This window comes from Micropterus dolomieu, linkage group LG11, assembly GCF_021292245.1.
Source record: "Micropterus dolomieu isolate WLL.071019.BEF.003 ecotype Adirondacks linkage group LG11, ASM2129224v1, whole genome shotgun sequence".
Lineage (NCBI taxonomy): Eukaryota > Metazoa > Chordata > Actinopteri > Centrarchiformes > Centrarchidae > Micropterus > Micropterus dolomieu.
This window is the reverse complement of record NC_060160.1, coordinates 13,773,913-13,788,018: the sequence shown is the minus strand read 5'-3', so window position 1 is coordinate 13,788,018 and position 14,106 is coordinate 13,773,913. Positions and strand designations below refer to the sequence as shown.

Genomic DNA, 14,106 nt, shown 5'->3' with positions numbered 1-14,106 from the left:
GGTGAGCTCTTGCAAATTGTAGCCTCTTTTTCCTATTTGTAGTGGAGATGAGTAGTACCCGGTGGGGTCTTCTGCTGTTGTAGCCCATCCGCCTCAAGGTTGTGCGTGTTGTGGCTTCACAAATGCTTTGCTGCATACCTCGGTTGTAACGAGTGGTTATTTCAGTCAAAGTTGCTCTTCTATCAGCTTGAATCAGTCGGCCCATTCTCCTCTGACCTCTAGCATCAACAAGGCATTTTCGCCCACAGGACTGCTGCATACTGGATGTTTTTCCCTTTTCACACCATTCTTTGTAAACCCTAGAAATGGTTGTGCGTGAAAATCCCAGTAACTGAGCAGATTGTGAAATACTCAGACCGGCCCGTCTGGCACCAACAACCATGCCACGCTCAAAATTGCTTAAATCACCTTTCTTTCCCATTCTGACATTCAGTTTGTAGTTCAGGAGATTGTCTTGACCAGGACCACAGCCCTAAATGGATTGAAGCAACTGCCATGTGATTGGTTGATTAGATAATTGCATTAATGAGAAATTGAACAGGTGTTCCTAATAATCCTTTAGGTGAGTGTAGGGTGCATCTCAAAAAATTTAAGTTGTGGAAAAGTTCATTTTCTCCCCTTAATTTAACTCATAAAGTAAAACTTTCATATATTCTAGATTCATACAAATAACGTAATCCTTTTTTTTTTTTTTTCAATCTTGATAATTACAGCTTACAGCTCATGGAAATCAAAAATACTGTATCTCAAAATATTCTTGAAGTTTAAAGTAAATAATTTTTAATTCAGAAATGTTGACCTGAAAAGAGGTCTAATTAGCTAATTAACTCATGCCAAGGTTTCCTGAGCCTTTAATCTCTCAGTCTAGTTCAGTGAAATTCAAATTCACTTTTCCACCTTATTCTTTTTTCTTTTATTTTTGATGCACCTGTATCTGGATATGTTAATTTTTAAAACAAAGAATTTTCTGTGGGATGGCCCCCAGTCTCAAACCCCCCATGTGACTCATTATTTAGCACTTGCACTACTGGCACAGACTCTAAATTGCCCGTAGGTGTGACTATGAGCATTAATGGTTGTCTGTCTCTATGTGTCAGCCCTGTGAAAAATAATGTGAAACTCCATCTTACAACTAAACTGTTGCTCAAGCCTTTAGCTACATTCATCAAATATGATTCTGCAAAGCCAATGTGAGGTGGAAGGGCAACGCACAAGCCCACTCCAGCACTGGCACTCTCTTTGTGTATTTTTTGAAAGCAAGGACAATCTCCCTTCTGCCAGTGCCTGAAGGGATCTGGACAGAGAACTCAAGTTCTGCATACACATGCAAGAACTGACGCATCATCCTGTGGCAGCCTGTGGGTACACAGGCATATTTTCCTCTGCCAATCAGCTTTTCCAAGGACGCTGGACAACAGCTGCCACTTCACACTAATGCCCTCCAGATAAAATTCATTTATTCCACTCCCCAACTCCTGCTCTCTGTGTTTCTCCTTGTCCGAGTTTTTTCTCTTCTCTTTTGATGTCTCTTGCGTCCTTTCTCTCTCTTTCTCCTTCTGCATTAGGCCTCTTAACCTGCTCTCCCTCCCCACATCCACCTCTCCCTCTGCTATTGCTATTCAGCTGTGACAGTCTGCCGCTGGCCCACTGGGAGTGGATATAAGATTGTACAAATTAAATTCGACACAGGAACAACTGCAAAGATGGCCAAGGAAAATGGTCCCACACAGCCTTCTTAGTGCCTTGGCTCCTCTATAATTCTTTTTCTCTATAAATAATACCAGCATTCGGTTAGGGTGTGTGGTGGTGAAATATGGGGTCAGGTGTCCTACGAGATTCTCACTGATCATTAAAGGGCCTGCCCACATCTCCAAAAAGAACTGAATTGAAGAGAATGGGCCCAGCTGCCTTCCTTGTTAGAGCTGAGAGGCTCTGCATTACTGTGAAAGGCATAAAGATCACATTCATCCTGATTACAGTCTCACACGGCAAACACTCAGCTCCCTCACTATCCCCATCACTCTTGGTAGATCTAGCGTTAACATTTTGGCTGCATGAATGTTGGGAGCTTCTTTTGTTATTCAAATATCACCGTCATTATTATGCCAACACCTTGGTGTAGCACTGTTATGAGTGTGTGTCATGTGTGTCAGAAACATAAATCCTCTGGAAAGATGGGAGCCAAAACCAAGTTTTGACAGTTATGTCAGTCTGTCTTGAAATTATTATGAGGTAAATTATGCAGCTCAGCCTCTGTCCTTTTCAGTGCTTGACTATGATTGGTTTTAATCACAAACAGTCTATAACACATTAAAATTGCGCTACAGTTGTGCAGAAACTAGGCTGGAATTCCCAACTCCCATATTAATATGCAACTAAATTAAATTTTCTTCATCTCGTGCTGCCATCTGAATGCATGCTTATTGCTCTGTAGTTCCAGCACACAGCTGCGCGCTCTCATCCTCAGAAACAACCTGGTTCATACAAATAAATAATAATAGTGGTAAGAAAATAAATAAGAATAATAAAAAATATCATCAAAAAACAAACAGAAAACGAGTTACAGGATTGACGTGCAAGGGCTCTTTGGATGTGTGACATTACTTCAAAGCTGTTAGTTTGAATCCACTACGATGTCCTATGGCGCTGAGCAAGGTGGCGGTAGCTACCAAAGTATAAGACCAAAAATAAAATAAATAAATAAATTTGCTAGTTTATGTTGTGTTGTGGTTTGTGACGTTCCCGTGTAAGGTCATGGTGGCTGCTCCTGTGGTGATGTATCCATTATTGATCCCCTTCCTGGAGCTGCCTGTGTGTTTAATGGGCTGGCCATGCTATTATCCGTAGGCTTTATTGGCGGTATTGACAGACATGCTGAGAGGGGAAGTGCAAACGGCAGCAAGTCATCACAGCGATGTGTTGACCCTAGAGATATCGTTACCACGGGGGCTACAAAACAGTGTCTATTGGCTCAATTCGTTAAACCTCTCTGAGGTCTTTTCCTACATTTATGCACACTGCAACATACTCCATTAGCTGTTGGGGAATTTGACATTATTCTTGGTGACTCTTCTGTTCATTCGGAAATCTGAGTTTTGAACATTTTTAATTTGAGCTGTGTAAAAATTCATGAATTGTTTGAGATGAAGGACATCGAGTGAACTGCTGAACAAGCAGTCGCCCTGTTGTAGATTGTCTGTGTGATGTGTGTGTTAGATACAGAGAGAGAGTGGCGTCCCATTTTAGGAACCATCTCCATTGACGCGGATGTGTAGCCTCTATAGACCTTAATTTAGAGGATCGACCGCCTCCCTAAATGAGGTCTTTATACCAAACAATGCAATGGAGCAATGAAGACGTCACTGCAGGGTGTATATAATGAAAAGAATAATTACAAGTGTATATATTTTATGATTATACAATATACTGAAATTATAACTATCAGAAGAATATTTGGTTCTTCACTTTATGTACACTAATATGATACTGTTGAAGTAAACTGATGAGCTGACGTGGATGAAATGCACAATTTAAAAGTGGCTGGACCCCACTGGATTTTGAGATACTACAGGCGAAAATGCCGACTGTTTAATTTACATTTCGGGAAACGAAGGCAGCATGTCTTGGCTACACTTGGAGGAGTCTTTCGGATTGAATAGTTGACCGGTTGTGATGTATTTGCTCTACAAATGCGGATTTTGAAGGTTGCCCCTGAAATGGGTCACGACTTCAGAGAGAGAGAGAAGCAGCTTTGCAATTTATACACAGTTTCAGTTTATAACAGGTTTTTGGGCCCAAGGCAAATTAAAGTCACTCCACACATAAATTATTATACTAAAAATGTGAGTTAGAAAAAGACCCACACTAAATTAGCAAGAAGTGAAATTGCCAAGACATTTTGTTTTCCCATAACACCAGCAATATGCTCAGAGAAAAATGTTTGTTCAAAAGGAGCTCAAAAATTTTAATTAAACAAATGTGATGTGGTTTGACTGTCACTTCCTCAGTGTTTTAGCAAAATACAAAAGGTAAAGCATAGTTATTCTATTTTAGTGTAGCATCAGCATGGTTTGTTCCATGAAATTGTGTTCATCTGACACACAGAAAGAAGTGTCGCCGCTCACCTGTCTCTACATCTGTGCTCACAGCTGTGTTGTCAAATGAGCCAGTGAGAAGGTGTCGCCCGCAGGGGGTCCAACAGGCATCGCGCACAGCTCCCGAATGGCAGCTGTAAACCCTCAGGCATCGCCCGCTTTCTGCTCCATCCCACACCTGCCAGACATGGGCGCATCACATCAAGACAAAGTCACAAATACACTGAGACTGGGGAGACAAAGTAATTTTTAATGCAGGAGCTCAAAATAATCTGGTAGAAAGCTTTTATATGAGTACATGTCTTAACAACATGTTAACGTTATATATCAGTCATTTGTGCTCAGTCTTTTTTAGGTTGCTTTGACTCATCACGTCACTGATACACAAAAGACAAAGATGCTCTATGAAAAACCAAACAAAAAAAGCTTCTGTCTGAGTGCTAAAAGGCTAAAAGTTGACACTGACCCCGCCATCCTTTACACCTCAAACAAACACCGAATGAAACAACAGCATGCTAGAGAGTAGCAGTGAAGAAGAGGAGACATCAGAAGGCACTCATACACTGTGCTTTCCTTCAAACAAACAAGAGGGAAGGACCTGCAAGCTTTGGGCAAGGTTTCAAGGCAGTGTACTGAGAATCAAATCGTCCAGGCCTGGTTTGGTGGCCACTGTTCTCCCGACTGAAAAGAGGAAACAAAGGGACATTTTTTTCTGCCATGCCTTAGCAGTTGATGAATGCAACGTGTGCTCCGGCCCTGAAAACATTTCCTCTGTGAATGAGAAGTGCTGAATGTAGTCTGTCTCTTTTTCAAAGCTGAGGAAGATGTAATCTAAGCATTCCTCATCTAAATTCAGTTGTAATGAAATAAAATTAAATTACTCAGCAAAGTGCCACTAGATAAATTGGCATAATATGTACACAAGTCAGGCTTACTTGCTGGATTTGAAGTAAAAACCAAGCTTTATAATTAATAAATCAAACTAATTACCTTTTGAGTGCACCTGGAAATTAATTCCCTGTGAGGTCTAATGGATTTAGTGGTTTTGTATTGTTGACTATAGACAGAGCTGAAGAGAAAAGCACCCTTCTGTTAGTTGTGACTCTACTATCTGGCTGGTTTGAAACGTGATATCATGCTGTGAATAAAGTGCAAAGAGAGGCCTAAATAAGCAGACAGTGATTTATGATTAGGTATTAATCTGCCAGATTGTTCTATTGTTGATTTTGGCTTCATCTTTTGTCATTGTCGCTGTGTTTTTGCACCGGGCTTAAAAACGATCACTTGGCAAACAGGTTGGTCAATATTGCGACATGCTTTTCATCAGACGTCCTGTTGATAATGAGTGTGATTTAATGTCAGACATGTCAAAAGACAAAAAGTGTCTCCCTGAAGCCCAGCCTGAAATCCAGTGGGTGGTTCAGTCTCCTGCCCACTGAGGTGAGGCATTTTACACTAATGATGAAGTATTTTTGCTTCTCCAGCATTGCAAGGGCCACAGAGGAACTTTGAAGATCTGTGGGGCGCTGCAGATCCCTCTCTGCCTCTCTCTGTGTTTCATTATTAAAGATGACTCCTCCATACAGCACAAAAAACACATTGAGAAAGTCTGTACCACAGCTCCCACAGGAGGCAGACGGGGGGAGACTGACATATCTATCCAGCAGGCAGTGGTTTAACAAACAGAATGCCAGAGATGCCTCCAGGGTGAGAAAAAAAGTAACAGAGAGGGAGACAGAGGCTCCCACTTTTAATTGCGAAAAGCTAAATATTGGAGTGAAGAATCTATTAACTAACTATTCTGTGTGATCTTAGGCTTAGGGAAACACTGCCACCTCAAGGTAACATGAACATCTGTTCAACAGCATCCGATGATAGCATCTATAGTCACAAAAGCTTCAAAACATTCAACTAAATGCAGACTTCTACATAACAAATCTGACAAAGTGGCATGTTGTTTAAGGCATGTCTCCGATGACTGACAGAGTTAATGATATTCACCACAACAACACCATTCAGTGCTCACACAACTGCAATAATCCCCTACAATGTGCGCCCTGGGCACGGTTGAAAATGAGCGCTTGTTTATTTACGTCCCCTTTAATTTCACCGGCCACTTAACAGACACGCAGAGCGGATCCATGCAGATGAGTAATCTGCTTCCTAAATGACTCTCAGTAATTAAAACTAAATTGGTATTCGTGTTATCAAGTTAAAACTGCTGCCTTACACCTGGCGTAGCCATGGTGACAACAGCTGCAAACAGACTGGAATAATAATAGTCTGATGCTGCCTCGGAGGAACTGACAAGACAGGATGGAAGAAGAGGAGGTGGAAGCCTGAAGGGTGAGGGTGAAGAAACACAAGCACAAAGAGCAAAGTGTTAAGACTTCACAGAGTCCGTCCCCTCTCACCCTTCACACAGAGAATAGAAAAGATTGTAGTCGAAGTGCAAGGGAGCTGAAAGACATAATCGATATAACTGTACAGTCAGTCAATAAGGAGCAATAATGTATAAAAAACTGTCATAGTTGCCTGTGCAACTATTCTGATAATTGAACAATTACTGTAGTTACTTTTCAAGCTAAGATTCACAATTGTAAGCATTTGCTGCTGAATATCTTTGAGTGTTCCACTATTTATTAGAAAAACAAACAAACAAGCAAGCAATAAGACGCTATGTCTTATAATAAATTGCAATGGGAATGTTTTAAAAAATTATTTTCTGCCATTTAGAAGACCAAACAAAAATTGATAATGAAAACAGAGTTGCAGCCCAGGTTTTATTAATGAGATGATGCCAGTCAAATTATTTTCTGTGACCATGGTATAAAAACATCTAGTTATTACATGATTGGAGATGTCTTTATTGGAGCCCAACCAATATGGTATTTTTGAGACAGATACCGATTTTCATATTTGAGGATTTTATAATGAAATATTCCGACCAATATTCTTTTCCCCCTTCTTTTCAGAAACGCATAACATCAACAAATATTATCCCTCACCAAGACAACGTGACATAATGCAGTTTAATAATAAACTTTTGTATTGTTATAAATAGTACAAAAGTATAGCTAGTTATGTCAGCTGATTGCTGTCTTTTGTGGCTTCCAAACACCTGTGTTGCCAACAGGAGAGTTGCAGAGTGTCCTCTAGTTGACAAATAATGCAACAACACTCATAACCTGACTGAAGGATCTGTCTTCTGTCACCTTGTTTCTTTTTTAAATGACATTTATCAGCTGTTATAAACACCGATACCATTTATGCAGTTACCTCATATTGGCACGCTGATTTATCGTTCAGGCTAGTCTTTAATGAAAGCCTGAACAGTGAAAGGTAAAGCAGAGATAAAAAAACAAGATGTGCTCTTCTATGGAAAAAAAAACTGATTACTTAAAAATATTTATAATTTTGTTGAAATCAACTATAAATATTTTTAAGCCACTGAATTCCTGTATGTTTTAATTTCATTTTAGGACTGAGTAATCATGAGGATTACATCACAATCATGACGAATTGCAGAATAAAACCTTTGTATCGCCTCATAATCAGGCAATTCTGGTCTAAATCATGTCAGATACCAGCTGAAGCAAACATTGCCAATTGTTGGGCTAACTTAAATTACTGTGCAGATGCTGAAGATATCTAAAGCTAGTATGAACATTTAGAGAGAAAAAAAAAAGACCTGTTGCTGAGATGAGTAAGATTATTTGATATACTCCTCTTTCTACTGGTTTCACAGTATGAGATAGAGAAGAGAAACTATTATATACAAATGACCAAGTCTTCTCTCTTCTCCCCTCGTCTCCAGCATCTGCTCCAAACTGCCCTTTCCAGGTGCCAAAGAAGGTGGTTGCCATATTGCTGCATTTGCATTGTTATGCAAACGACCTCATGCATATTTAAATTATTAATTATTCAGAGTCCTCTTAGGATATTGGTTGGATACCGTGGCATCCTACTGGGAAATATTTGGTCACTGGCAGACACCTGCATGGCTTGACCTTTACTGTAGGGAGATGAGGGATTGTTTTCCTGGTGTGAAATACAGAAAAGAAGGGGGAGGGGGAGAATCAGAAAGAGAGAGAGAGAGAGAGAGAGCGAGAGAGATAGGAAGTCCCACGGGTCCTGACATACATTCAACTGACAGATATGATTCTAAAGAAAGTACATTTATAAATTGAGGCAGCAGGGAAGATGTTATCTCCCTGCCTGTCATATAAATGATTATCCCCTTAGACAGCCCCGATGCACTAGGCACCCACCCGAAACTATATATAAAAAACTATACTGTTATAAAGAAAAACTCTACCAGACCACCACTTGGAGCATATGGAGCAGTAACAAAAGAATGCCAACTTTTATCACACGGAGAAAAAAAATTTAGAATGAAAACTAAAACTTGAATTGCATAAGTCAGTTTGTATAAAATAACAATTGAGAAAGTCCAAGTCATTGGAAGCACTAATCTACATAAGCACTAAATCCCCTGTTTAGTGAGTTCAGAGCTTCCAAGTATCAATGCGCATCATTTTTGAAGTCAGTGACAGTGTTAATGTTGCTATCATTACCTTGAAAGTCTTGTCCATGGAGGCAGACAGCAGCAGATGACTGAGATGAGGCACAGGACACCATTGCACTGTGTTGACTGGGCCCTGGTGGCCTCCCAGGCTCATCAGGAGCCTCCTCGGTATCCCTGCAGCGCCGGGCTTGTTAGCAAGATATGGCTTTACTCTCACTGATACTTCGGAAAGAATTTGGCTTTCTCTGGTCTGATTCCCTGGGACTTGCTCGGCTGGGTGCACTGTACGGTCCACTGTCTCTACTGAAGTGGTAAGTCTCTGTCTCTTGGGGATGTACGGTCTAACACCAGACGGGACAGTGTGATGTCTTTTTGCTGGTTGGTTCAGCCCATTGCCGAAGCTTTGTGGCATGTGAGTCTGCAATGCTGAGAAACTCAGAGGAGCTGTGGTATCTCTGAAATGTTTTTCTCGTGCGGTCCTGTAATTGCAATATGTTCTTTCTAAGCCAAAACAGCTCTGTGGCTGTGAATGTAGTGAAGATCTGCTTCTTTCTGAGACATTTCCATGATATGACCTGTCGGGGTCTGATGTGAAGCTGTGAGGGTTCTGGGTTACCTCAGAAGGATTAAATATCCTAACTTCTTGGTCTTGTTCACGGTATCCAGTTGGGACAGAGGTCGATGCTCCCTCATCCCTTTGATCAAGAGAGTCATCCTCTGATTCTGAATCCTCGTAGGCCACTAATGAAGACATCTTCACGTGGTATCAGGGGTGGGATATAAAGGGACAACAGATGAGATGTCAGTATAGCTTATCTATTAGAGGCACAAGGGTGACATCTAGTGGTTGCCTGAATTCCTGCACCTAAAGGTAGTGACTGCTACAACTTTGACAATAAAATAACTTCACCCGGAAGTTTAACCACAAATTTACAAATGTTTTGTTGGGAATGTATTGTCACTAGTGGTGTGAAATGTCTAGCACTCACCTTCGTGCACCAGCCAAGTAACGTTAGAGTGGGAGTTAAGTATGAAGAGGAAAAACCCACTATAAGCTCACAGTATTTTAAAAGACGAAGACAATTTTCTGGAGATATTAACGTTAAAATTGTCCTGTTCTGTCTTCATATCAGTGAACTTACTGCCTTCGGAAAGAGCAAAGACACTGTAGCAATTAGCTTTGTATTGTTTGCTAACGTTAGTTGACTTATAAGCGTAATTTACAGACAGGAAGTTGTCAATGTCACATAACGTTAACACTTTAATCCCCAAATTTGCGTCCAACGCTAGGTTAACTTAACTGCCACCAATATAGCAAAATTAGCTAACGTTGGTCTTTTGCATGTCTGAAAGCCTAACGTAATAAAACCTACAAAGAAAAGCTACCCGGTGAATCTGCCTTTAAGTGTTATACCTGCAATCTGGTTAAAACTGTTAATACCCGACTCCTGAGGTTAAAACAGCTACACTTCAGGTCCAAAATCCCGCAAAATCATTAAAGAAGATGCAGTTTCAGAATAAAAGAAATTGTTCGATTTCTTCACTCATGTCAGCCTCTTCCTACGCCAAAAAGCTTTTATTTTGAAAGAAGACGGAACAAGAAGCGGCTGTCCCACTCCTCCGACATAGATCGTATTAAATGCATTTACAGATGTATTTAAATTAATTAAAAGTCATTGGTTTCCTGTGAAATTAAGCCGACAAAATATGGAAAACCTTTTGCGTATTAAATTTAATCAACATAGTGTCAGAGATAGCGCTTTTGCCCTGATTAAATAATAGCGGAACCTTTGAACGGACCTGTTTGCCTGGGAAGAAATTGATCCAAACACTACCTCACACAGGCTGATGCAAGTTGAATGAGTGAGCCGTCAACTGTATGTGAAGAATACTGTACGGTATGGTGGCTAGTCACTGTATTTACATCATCATCATCTTCTCAGTTATTTAATGTAATTTCAATAATTTTATAATTTATTAAACGTGGCAGCGTGATGTAAATCTAGAGGTGGTATCAGCTGATTAGTTAGCTCAATAACCACCAAGTTAGCTGTGCTATGTTCACATATGGGAGTCTTCTCAACTCCTGTGGAAGGAGATACAATAATGCTAGAATACATAAAGCCCTGGGGATTATGTTAACCTCATACTAGATGCGATTCAGAACATGTAATTTTTATTTGTTACACATTTAGTCACTAATTACGTTTAACTGATTTGTTACTATTACCTAGCTTAGCCAGTGGGAAGAAGATGACAGACTGTCAGGGAGACGGGGAAGGAGCCAAGAGTCCAATGGAGCTCTATGAGAAACTGACAGCACAGGGAGACCAAGTCAGGGCCCTGAAAACAGCTAAAGCTGAGAAAGTAAGTGCCTCCCTCCCCAAACACACACACACACACACACACACACACACACACACACACTCATACACATTCCTGACCCCACATTTTAACGCTCAGCTGTGCTTTATGCTCATGTTGTGAACTTTTGCACACACTTGTCAGCATTATATTATAGTATTATTGTATTTTTTGTATACTTGTACATTTTTTTGATCTCCTTACTTTTTATATATTTATATACATGGGTACTGTAAGCACCAATTTATACCAAGGCAAATTCCTCCTATGTATCTGGCAATAAACCCGATTCTGATTCTGATTCTGATTGTAAACTACACTGTAAAAACAGTGATTTGACTCTATGGGTTGGTTAAACTTAATTACCTAAATTTCTCACGTATTGCCAGTGGTATCTAGCCTTACAGATAGTTTTGGTTTGAATTGGCCAGGTTTTGAGATTTCTGCCACTACCCCAAGTACCCCAATGTGATGAGTACAATTTGGTTTGGAGGGCTCACAGTAGAGGTGAGTGATATAATATGACAATATTGGAGAGGCGGTGGCGCATTGGATAAAACTCATAACTTTGGTGTGAAAGATCCAGGTTTTATTCCAACTGTGACACATCCACCAACACAGACGTGCACAAACCTTTTGGGGGGCAGGGGCCCAAGTGAAAATCATAATTATTTATTTAAAAAGATTTGTTATAAAAAAGCACATCAGCGCATGCACTTTATTTGTAAGCTTTGCAGTTTTAATGTTGACACCATTTTTATGAAAATGTTTTATTCCTGTTTTATTGAATCAGTTCTTACCTTCTCCTTTATTTGCTGGCACGGGTCACCTTATGTTAAACAAAAAAATTGCCTGCAAGGTGTTGTAAAGGTGTACAGCACAATTGCTGATACACCCTTAAATTACCTCCATGACATGTACGATGTCAGGTCCCTAAAGAAAGCAAGAACAAGTTTGGCTGATCTGAGCCATCCCTTGTGGGGTGAATTCATGCTGCTACCATCAGGGTGCAGATAGTCTGCCACAATGCAGAAAAAATAGGAAAAATGTAATTTACTGACCGTCAGTACCATAGTAAAAACCACTTTGTAAATTTAATTTGTTTTGTATTTTCTGACGTATTTATTGGTTGTTGTTCTGTATCTATTTGGTACTGTTGGCTATGATCCAAATTGCCAGGGATAATAAATTTACCTTGGCCATGATATATTGCCTTAGCTAACTCATTACATTAGCTAGTAGCTTATTAGCTGTAAACTTGAGGCACTGGTAGCTTAGTCTTTTGTTCATCACCACTCACCTCCACTCAAGCCAAGAAAAAATCCAACTGGTATATGAGCTGGGAGGAGCTGCTGCCTGCCTGCCTGTGTGTCTGATGTCCTGATGTGTAGCCTACTGTACTGCTGTGAGGCAGAGTGAGAAGGAGGGAGGGCATCGAAACTCTATATTGTTCTATCATCTCCCGAACTGATCTTTAGATTATTTATTCAATAAATATGTATTTGTTATACAGGGAAGCTGTGCATAAACAGGAATACATATATTTATAAATATAAAAAAAGCCTGCGCAACACTTTGTCACTGAGCAAGACACTTAATCCCCAGCTGCTCCAGAGGTGCACGACCTCTGACATATATAACAATATGGATATGGACGCTTTGGATAAATTAATTAATGTAATGTAATATACAGGTGTCGTGCTGAAAAGTGATCGTCCGCCGGAGCGGGAGCGTTAAAGCTGTATCGCCCAGTCTCTTTACAGCTGCTTTTATCTGGATCAAACAGACGTGCAAATAAACATCGCTTTATGTCCATGGTAATAGCAAAGGTATGTCTTTGTGATACTTTAACGGAATAATCGCAATTGCGGCCAAATGCATGCATTATGTGTTTGGTAGGCGTATGTCTAATATCCTTGTTCATATTTGAAATACGGAATATAGCCTATAATTAACGTGACTTAGTGCTGAGTTATATATAAAATAAAGACATGATCTCTTTTGCAAGTATCCTAATGTCTGCATTATTTAACTTGCTGTGTACAACCAATCCAGTCCTTTTTACCTGTTGAAATACCTTTAAATGGGCAAAACAAAGCATAAAATGCATTATTCTACTTGCCAGAAAGTGATTCCAGCCTCTACTTATTGACTGAAAGGTAGATTCTACACCAAAATGACATGAATTCATTCAGAAGTTCTATTTGACAGATTATAAATCCGAAATTGTATGTATGTATAATAACATATTTTTTAATGACATACTGACCACCAAACCAAAAATGTCCCCGGTTTTCATTTCAGAAATCTGGTCACCTTACAATATACATCATTTTGATTTATATATATCAAACTTACATACACTTTGATATCCATATAAACCACACCTAACTTACAGCACTAAAAAGTGACTTCCTTTTTTTTTTACCATTTCAAAAAAGATCTGTTGTTTTCATAACTATTTTTCTGGTAGAATGTAGTTCCACGGAAAACCTTTTAAAGTGAGGTCTGTTGGGTGAGATGCCCAGGTTATCCGCAGTAACCTGGACATTGTTTTGGGAAAGAAACGTGACGGGGTTATGGAATTTTTTAAATATAAATTTCTAATGTTGTGTGAACCGCTGATAAAATTCCTTTCACCTCCATTGTATTAGGGAGTTGCTGAAATCTCAGAAACAGTTATGCCAGCTTAAACAAAAACTATCTGCATGGCTAAGTCATTTGGGCGAACTGACCCTTTAAAATACAAAGAGACTACTGTAGCTATTCTAGTGCCACATGAATCGTTGCTTTTATCTGTGTGTGTGTTACCTGACAGCAGTGTTTGGGTTCCCCAGGCTGAAATTGATGCTGCGGTCAAGTTGCTGCTTAAGTTGAAGGTGGACTACAAACAGGTGACAGGTCAGGATTACAAAGCCGGCTGTCCGCCCTCAGAAAACTCTGTTGTCCCTGACAACGGGCCAGCAGCAGATGGCGCTGATGACAAAGACACAGTTGACCCATGGAACGTTTCCACCACCAGCGCTAAGGGAGTGGATTACGACAAACTCATAGGTAAGACGTGTGGCCTTCTGCGAAGTTCTGTGGCAAACGTATATTTTAGTTTTTAAATCAGTTACT

General features: G+C 40.0%; 2 protein-coding genes across 7 annotated transcripts in view; one reads left to right on the top strand and one right to left on the bottom strand.

The window, feature by feature from the left end:
* Window positions 1-10,116, bottom strand: part of wdr25 (WD repeat domain 25) — a 21,351-nt gene extending 11,235 nt beyond the window's left edge. Inside the window, exons 1-4 of one of the 2 annotated variants that reach the window (XM_046062105.1) lie at window positions 10,037-10,116; window positions 9,612-9,767; window positions 8,672-9,376; window positions 4,125-4,272 (exon numbers count right to left, since the gene is read on the bottom strand). In XM_046062105.1, coding sequence (XP_045918061.1) covers window positions 4,125-4,272; window positions 8,672-9,376 — 853 coding nt within the window. In that variant the 5' untranslated portion in view covers window positions 9,612-9,767; window positions 10,037-10,116. The remainder of the gene's footprint in view (window positions 1-4,124; window positions 4,273-8,671; window positions 9,377-9,611; window positions 9,768-10,036) is intronic. The other variant, XM_046062106.1, reaches the window with a different exon arrangement.
* A 228-nt stretch (window positions 10,117-10,344) lies between these two features.
* The window catches only part of LOC123978697 (tryptophan--tRNA ligase, cytoplasmic), an 11,751-nt gene continuing 7,989 nt past the window's right edge, over window positions 10,345-14,106 (top strand). The window contains exons 1-3 of one of the 5 annotated variants that reach the window (XM_046062107.1): window positions 10,345-10,520; window positions 10,857-10,989; window positions 13,824-14,040. In XM_046062107.1, the coding sequence (XP_045918063.1) occupies window positions 10,876-10,989; window positions 13,824-14,040 (331 nt within the window). In that variant the 5' untranslated portion in view covers window positions 10,345-10,520; window positions 10,857-10,875. Of the gene's footprint in view, window positions 10,521-10,553; window positions 10,575-10,856; window positions 10,990-13,823; window positions 14,041-14,106 lie in introns of those variants that run through there. The other 4 variants (XM_046062110.1, XM_046062111.1, XM_046062112.1 and 1 more) reach the window with 4 other exon arrangements.